Consider the following 8,700-nt stretch of genomic DNA (forward strand, 5'->3'; position numbering starts at 1 on the left):
TGAACAAACATAGTAGGTTTTAGATAACCCTAGCCAGACACTGCCTCAAGGACTGAAAACACATACAATGCCGTTAACAGATGGAATATGGGCAGCTCAAAGAGATTCTGCCCATAAACGTACTCCTTTTGAAAAGTTTGAATAGAGACTTTAATTTTTGTTGGGCATAGAATTGGGGGGGGGGGGTGAGAAGCTGCAGATGGTTGAACTCAGTCTGAGCATTTGATCCGGATTATGGCTAAACTCTACCTATGGGCTACTAGTAAGGAAGACCTGTCTTCAGCAAGCAGAGGGATAGTTGTTAAGATCTATCTGATTTTCCTAAAGACTTCCATGTAGTGGTCGTCCCCCACCCCCGCAGCCCCCAGGATAGAGCCCCAAAGGGTTGTTTCCGGAATCAGAAGGAGCCACGTGGTGTCTGGTTTTCCTCTCCAGGCCTTACATCTCTCTCCTGTTCCCAAAAGATCAACTGTGGCTATTTCCTGGGGAAACTTCTTTGAAAGAAGGTACACTCCACCCTTGGTAAGACTGTTAATCAGGGGTACAAGGAAATGAAACATGAAATTACCCATGCAGGACACTGTGGGTAATCAACACTTTCAACCTAAAATAACTAAGATTCAGTCAACTCGGTTTAAAAAGATGCCTCGAACTTCCTTAGCAGGGGTGGGATGGGAGGTCACAGGGGCGGGGATAAGGACTAAGTCAAGTCTCTCTTAGAATTCTCCACCCCACCCCAGAAGGCTGCACCTGGGCTGATGTGCTAGTTCCAAACTCAGAGTCCACCTGCTTGGTTCTAGCCAATGCTCTGGAGCCAGTGACCTGGCACACCTTACAAGCGCCCCTCTCTCCTCTTCCTTACTTCCAGGATTCAGCCCCAACAAGGCATTATTCCAGGGGGCTGAAAAATCCCATAAAGGAAAAGCAGGCTGACATTATATAACAATATACACCAGAAAACGAAAGTCGCCAAAGTAGGGGCAGGAGGAGTTGGGGAGCACGGCATCTGGAAGCCGCCACTTACTCGAAGGCGAAGAAGAGTCCACTAGTGACCAGGATGAGAATGAGAGTCAGGTAGAAGACGCCGGTCTGCCGGGCCATCATGATCCTCCCGTTGCAAAAGAACTTGTTTCTTCCTGGGAACACCTCCCATTTCCTCCGGGCCGCGATTTTCTTCTTCTTGTGGGGCGACTCCATGGGGGAGGAGCTGTGGGTGCTGATCTGACTGTACTCGCAGTCTTTCATGGGCCCGCCGCCGCCGGGAGGCATCCACGAGGGCAGCCGGCTGGGGGCGCACACCCCCAGAAGCCCCCCGGCCGCGCGGGTTCCGCCGAGCCACGGCCGCCGCCGGCCACCCGGCCGCCCCCCGAGCCGCGGCGCTGCGACCCCTAAACGGGCTCCCGGCTCGGCGACAACTTTACCGAGGACACCCAGGTTAACCCCTTGGAGAGCCCAGCTGTCATAGCAGAATCCGCTTTCGGGAGGGACGATGTTGGTCCGCAGTCCGCGGCAGCGGTTCTCCGTGGCTTCCAGCCGGGGGGTCGGGGTTGCAGGACCCCGCGGGACGCAGGGAACCGCTCAGCAGACGTCCAGAAGGCGGTGCGCCTGGCTTCGCCACCCGCAAGCTCCCGGCTGCGCCTGGGCTCCGGCCGGCGGATCCCGGATCGCCGCGCCCTTAGCGGACACGAGGCAGCGGACCTTACGCCGGCTCCCTCCGGAGCCACTTCTGTGCCTCGGCCAGGTGGTTTCTACTCTTTCCCGGTGACGGATTCTCCCAGGAGAGAGCGCTGCAAACTGAGCGGCAGCTCGCGACACCGGCAACCCCTCCCAGGGGTGGGGACAGCCACGCGCGTTCTTCTGTCAGGAGCTGCTCTGTAGGAGCCGGGGCGCTGCCCGCGCTGCGACCCCGCATCCACGAGCCGAGCAGCCGAGCTGAGTCCGCGGCCCCTAACGCGGGGCTAAGGCCGAGAGTGGTGGCGGCGGTGGCGGTGGCGGCTCCCGGGGCTTCCTCGGTTCCTTCTGTCCGGAGAAGACAGCCCTAGCGCGACGAGGGCCGCCGGAGGGCCGCGGGGACACTGCCAGAGACACTTGTTTGCAAGGCTCAGCCCCGGCGCGCGCCGCGCTCGGAGCAGGTCCGCCTCCTCGCCGCCGGGTGGGCGGTGACGCCCGCGCCTCACAGCCCGGCTCCTCCTCTTGCTCCTCCTCCTTGCCGGTGAAGCCTGGGCACCCGCTCCCTTGGGTCCCTGCGCCAGTATCCCCGGGCCAGAGCGCAAGGCTCCCGGACTGTGCGGGCCTGGCGCGCCCGGAGGAAGGCTCCTGGCTCCCCGGTGACATCCTTCACCCTAGGAGAAATCAGGTCGTTGCCCTCGGTGCTGAGGCGCCATGAGCTCCCCGCGGACTTAGTTCCTCTACGGGGTTCTCCACCGGATTATTCCCGGCCTCAGCTGCCGCCTCTGGACACTCGCATTCTCATGACCAGTCGAAAAACCGTTCTTGCTACTACGGGGGACCTGAGTACCCGCCACGCAAAGAAGTGACCTTTCCTGGCCTGCCCTCGGCTCGTCCTCTTCCTCCCCAGCGCCACGCGTGGCTGAGACGCCAGGGAAACTACCGATGCCGAGAGGATGGGGGTGGAGTGCCTGATGACAGGGTGATGAGCAGCCCCCTGAAACAGGCCAGACTTCGGGACCTCGAAGGGCAGGGGACAGCAGAGCGGTCTGTGTCAGCTCCAGCAGCGACCGATCTGCCCCCTCTTTTGGATTAAAAGTCCCCAGTGGCAGGCTTTGTTTGCAAAGGTCGCTGTCTTCCCCATCTTTCATTCTCTACTTTTTCCCCCTGATGCTCACAATTCGCTCATTTTACTTCTGTCTCCTTGCCTCTGTGGAGCCCACACACAATAAAGGGACCGCACATCTACCGGATGCTTGGAGTGCGCCTTTCTTTACATCCCAGTTTGACAGTTGGGTATACAAGCGAGCGCAAGGCCGGCGCCAGAGAGCTCCAGTCGCCTAAGCGCTGCTGCGCCCCTGGGCTTCGGGGCCCGGTAGGAGCGGTAACTGGCGTTTGCACTAGGGTAATCCAGCGCAAAAGGACACCCGGCACGGGCGCTCGGTTTTCTGAGTCCTACTTTCTTTTCAGAGCCCGCTGGGATGTGTAGTTCCTTCTCTCGCTGTCCAACTCAGGGAGGAAACGTGACTTGAGGATCTAAAACTACAAGTCCCTGCAACCCCTGCGACAAAGGCGGGGAGGCAAGGTACTGGGCTTTGTAGTACTCAGCCTTTGGAGAGCCACAAAGACAGCTTTGGAAAAGGTGCTTTCTCTGTGCCGGGTGGATATTTGCACACTGCCTGCGTTCTGTGTAATCCTCACCACAACCCTGCGATGCACTATTGTACCAAGCTCAAAGAATTGCCTGCCCAACACTACAGAGCTGCCCAGTGATAGAGATGGCACTGAACCCAGAGCTCTGTCTTTCCCTTACGGAGCACGCCTCAGTGCTCAGTGTCAAAGAGAGATAAGCTTGGCTAGCCAAAAGAGAAAAAGGATGTAACCAGCTAGGAAATGGGGGCGATAGAAATGGTAATTAGATGGGACAGGGAATTACAAGAAGTTAAAAGTAAGTGTGATTCTTAGGGGCTGGATGGGGCTTTTTCTTTGTTTGGTAAGTGGATGGGTGCATTTTAAAAAATAAGTTCACACTACTGTAGCTGAGGCTACTGTAGTAGTGTCCAGTTCCTGATTCTCTGCCTTTTGCCTGCTGGGATTACAGATATGTTCCACCAAGTCCAGCTAAGGGTCTTAAGTGGACAATTGAAATTGATCTTGAATTACTTGAGATACTGCATGACAGACAAGCGCATTACAGAGACAACTAAGTGCTTGGTAAGTGTGCTCTAAACAACAACAGCAACAAAAACCACAACCAGCTATGGCATTTGAAGTAAAAGCTTTTATGCTTTTCCACCCTTTAGCTGACAGGATCAAGATTTTATTTTGTCAAAAGCACATGTTAACTCTATTGTCTAGGTGGCCTTAGAAAGCACCCTCTCATGGCATTGGGAGTGCAGCTCCGTGGTAAAGTACTTGTCCATTCTTATTCTCAACTAAACTGGATTTTTCTGGCATCTGGCACAATTGAAAAGTCCTTATCCTCTAGAGATGTGTACTAAAAGCATTTGCAAGTGAAATGATAGAACTTCTAGATTGTACTTTTCCACTCTCCAGCCCACCCTCCTCCCACACACAAGGAGACAGAAGGAACAACTCTGGGAACTCTTGGAAAGTGTCACCATTATGTGATGTAATTGTGTTTAATTATCCACTGTTGCAGATGATCACAAACCGGAGGGCTTAAACACAACAGGTGTACCTCACAGCCTTTGTGGTTCAGGTATCGAAGTCTTTTGAGACCTCTGCCCATACCATCTAGGTGTAGGCTAGGCTGTGTTCTCATGACCTGCAGAAGAATTCATTTCCATGCTCATCTGGGTCACTAATGAATTCATTTTAATGCATTTGTAAGACAGCATCCAGCTTCTTGCCAGTTGGCCACTGGAAACCCTCTGCAGCTCCTAGAGGTCACCAGTAGTTCATTAGCACCTTGGCATTTCCCAGAATTCATTAAGCCAACAAGAAAAGCCTTCCAGCAAGCAGGCTCTATACATTAGAGTCAAAAATGTACATGTTCTATTTAGCCAGAAAGCAAATCATACGCTGCAAGGTGCAGGGACCATTTGTGGGTGTGGATGTTAGGATTAGTCTATCCAGCAAAGTAGTAAGGGCCGCCTCTTACCCATCATGTGTGCTTATCTTTACATTTGACAACCCCATACAAACAGAAATGAAGCATTTGTTGTAAACTGTATCTAGTGGGGTGGGGTGGAGAGATGCCTCAGCAGGTAAGAGCCGGTTCTGCTCTTCTGTTAACTGAAGAGTTTTATCATCCACCTCAAGTAAATCCACCAAGCTGTTACCATCTGTGGCACTTCACACCAACATCTACCTTTCTTGCATTGTTAGTGCTATCTTTGATGCCACTGGTCTTTCTCAGATCATGGCTGACTTGGTGGACCCACTGGCAAAGGGGGTTGTTTTATAAACAAAACTGGAGGTTTGTTTCTTTCATCTGAGCAGCTCAAACCATTCTAGAAGCCTCCTTGTTAGTTCTCAGAACACCTTAAGGCAGCTGGCATGGAGGGTGAGCCTAGCCACTGTGCAAGGCAACACATTCAAGTTCCCGGAGGCCTTGTGAGTTCCTGGGTGCACCTCTCAGGGCCTGCATGGTATGCCCTTAGGGTGGTCAGGTTAATAAGATCAACGGAGCAGAGTCCTAAGGGAACTCTAGAGAACTAGAGAACTTTGGAATGACCTCAAGACCCTTCATTCCAAATAGAAATACTGCAGAAAATCAGACGCTGTTGTCCTTCCCAACCCAGAGACTCTGCTCATGTTCCTGTGGCTGCTCAGCGCGCCTGGAAACATTTTAGCCTCAAAATGCAAAATGTTTAAAGTAACGCACGCAGCATGCCACAAACCGAAAAATGAAGTAAAGCAGGGGGGTTTTAATGTGAAAATCTCTTATGATTTTTTCAAGCAATTTTTTTGTCCTTTCACACAAAAATATTGCTTCAATGTTTATAAAATAGCACATACTGAAAAGTGGTACCACCCGTAACTGTATAAAGAATGTAGATTACTCAAAATCCCATCACCACACAGAATCGTGATCATTCCATATAATGTTTATACATTTGCTATTTAACAAGAATTGGAATCATTGCCTGCCTTCTGTTTTTTATCTTGTATGCTCTCTTTTGCTGTGTGTTTGTGTGTGTTACATATACAGGGAAGCCAGAGAGCAAGCAAGGGGAAGAAAGAGGGGAGGGAGAGGAGAGTTTGTATTATACTTTCACTTGTTGCCTGGATCATACCCTCCCGTGTTCACTCTGCCAGCTCAAGACCAACCCAGAGCCATGCACTGCACTGTCTTCGGACTCGGTCCCCTTCGACACAAACCCATCCACTTTCTTTGAGTTCCTTCATCTCAGAGTCACGGAAGAATACAGGCCATGCATTTTGTAAGCTATCCATTTGGGTTTGCCTACGGTTTCTTCACAATCACATTCAGGAGCAGGCTCTTGCAAGGTCCCAGCTGTGCTACACAGGAAATGGTGGCAGACAGCAGGCATCGTTTGGCTGCTGCAGCCAAAACTGCATAGCTCTGTCACAGTTGGCCAGCTGCTTCCCGGCCTCCAGGTCGCAGAATAAGCCCATGTGTACTCTGTCTACCCCAGCTGGGTAAATTTCAGATGTTGAACAAGCACATCTAAGCTTGGGACCCTAAATGCAGGTCCCAAGAAATCAAAAGGACAAATTCTGTTTTTGTGGCATTTCAGAGATGCAAAGGCCCCAGGTGTTGTAATGAATTGTAAAGTGTGCAACAGCAACATGTGTTCTCTCTCTCTCTCTCTCTCTCTCTCTCTCTCTCTCTCTGTGTGTGTGTGTGTGTGTGTGTGTGTGTGTGTGTGTGTAACAGCTGTTTGTGCCCTGTGTAAAGGAAAGAATCTTCTCTTCCTGAGATCAAGCCAGGGGGAGACAGCAGATGCACACGTGCACACAGCAAGGCTCTGGGGTTCCAACTGGAGCTCCATGCTGGAGCCCCTCATACCCTGCTCTGCGCAATGCACACCCACTTGCTAACCTAAGAGCTGAAGAAAAACAAAGAAACACTTCCCCCTTCTAGAAACAGGGCCCCCGTCAAAGAGAATTCCTGAAGAACCCAAAGTGGATTTCAGAAGTTTCCACTCTCATCTTTAAGGAATGGATCTGGTCATGGTGGAATCTCAGTGTATGGAAGGAAGAGGCGAGAGAATTGTGGTTGTGTCATTTTCAATTTGCTAGTTTTATGTGCATTATTATGTATATTATAAAAAGAGAAAAACAAGGCACGTGTAAGGATGTCTACTTAATCGTGCGGGGTTCTTAGCAGTAGCCAATCACTAAAATCCAGAAGGGGAAACCATACCCGTTTGTTCCCTGCAAATGTCTGATAACTGCATGAAAGTGAAATCTGATGATCACTCCTAATTCGGGTATGAAAAAATGATGATTTTTATAATTATGGATGATTCAGTAAGAAAAAGAAATGATATCTTTTAAAGTTTTTCATTTTTGTAGCTTTCTGTTGTTCATATAATGTTTCCCCTTTATAAGAATGCATTTTAAAGATGTATTTATGTATATGGCTGGGCTGTCTGCATGTACATTTGCACACCAGGGGAGGGTATCGGATCTCTTGGAACTACAGTTATAGACAGTTGTGAGCCACCATGGGGATGCTGGGAATTGAACTCAGGAACTCTGGAAGAACAGCCAGTGTTCAAACCCTGAGCCAACCCTCCAGCCCAAGAATATATTTTTAATCTGTTCTAATATAGACTAATTTCTCGGTTTGCTTATGAATGTAACATAGTAACTTCCTCTTCAGAGATCTGACAAGTTTTCTGAATAACATATATGTAATTTTTTTTTTCAAATGAGCCAGGTCACTTCCTGCCTTCCTGTTTAATTCATTTCCATTCCCTTGGCAGGGCCAGGGTCAGGTGGAATTCTGATAGAGACAGTGTATCTTTCTCAGTATTGTGCCAAAAAGATTCTGGCTTATCCAGTGATCAGGTTAGGTGATACTCATTTTGAGCACTGGGGTAAGTAGGTTTTTCCAATTTGAAATTGCTAGCTCTCTTTGATATTATCAGCTACAACAATGAAGACTCTAACTGATTTTGGTGCCTACTGGTGATTTCCTAGCCTGCTTCTTTCCTTTCCTGTCTGCTTCCTTCCTGTTACCTGCTCTCTTCCTCTCTCCCTTCCCTTCCCCCATCCTTGCCTTCTTTCACCCTCTCAGCTTTCTCGCTTTCTCTTTCTTGGCATTCTGCCACAAGGAAACATTGTGTCCATTTCATTAGCAATATTCCATACTTTCTACTCTGTTTGTATAAGCATGGCCCGGGATACTTATTTTATATAATGGGTTATAACTCATTACCATGAATAGTTATTTTGATATTTGAATTACTCCAGATCTGACTAGCACTAGCTCCCCAACTACCTCCCCTGTATCCCCTGTCATTTGGTATTCCTTAAACACTTGCTTCCATGCTGATTCAATCCAATCTTCCAGGTTCAATGTCAGACATTCCCTGTCTTCATGCTGCAGTCTGATGTTTCTCAGACAGGTCCTAGTATCTTTTAGTAGGAACTGCATGTATATTTTCTCTATGTTTCTATTTTTCTAAAAAAAAAAAAAAAAAGATTAGCACATACACACATATATGTACACATCTATTTTCTTCAATATTAAAAGCAATTTACTCGAACTTATACATGCAATTCCAATCCCAAAGTGCAACCTATATTCTATGCTTTTTTTTTTTTGCTTTTTACATTTGTAGCTTTCTCTCCTCATAATTCTCAATAAATATCCTTAAGCCTAGAATGAAAAATGAATTCTATGAACTACAATACCAATCTGCCAGGCAAGATGTGCCCATTGGTGAAATGGTACCGCAGCTGCAGCAGGAATAGCCAACCCATTCCATGCTTGGATATGAGACCTGATACCCAAGGGATAACACATGTTTAGTACTGTAAACCGCTCAAAGCTTGTGACTAGGAAAACCTTGAGGCCCAGGGTAGGGGACC

At 49.0% G+C, this 8,700-nt stretch overlaps 1 protein-coding gene across 2 annotated transcripts in view; it reads right to left on the reverse strand.

Annotated features, from left to right (window-relative positions):
• Window positions 1-2,468, reverse strand: part of Zdhhc14 (zDHHC palmitoyltransferase 14) — a 262,492-nt gene extending 260,024 nt beyond the window's left edge. For both annotated transcript variants that reach the window (XM_021186298.3, XM_021186296.2), the window contains exon 1: window positions 1,025-2,468. In XM_021186298.3, the coding sequence (XP_021041957.1) occupies window positions 1,025-1,269 (245 nt within the window). In that variant the 5' untranslated portion in view covers window positions 1,270-2,468. The remainder of the gene's footprint in view (window positions 1-1,024) is intronic.
• Window positions 2,469-8,700: the final 6,232 nt, after the last annotated feature.

Source organism: Mus caroli, unplaced genomic scaffold (genome assembly GCF_978045245.1).
Source record: "Mus caroli unplaced genomic scaffold, Mus_caroli_1 scaffold_18, whole genome shotgun sequence".
NCBI classification, from domain to species: Eukaryota; Metazoa; Chordata; class Mammalia; order Rodentia; family Muridae; genus Mus; species Mus caroli.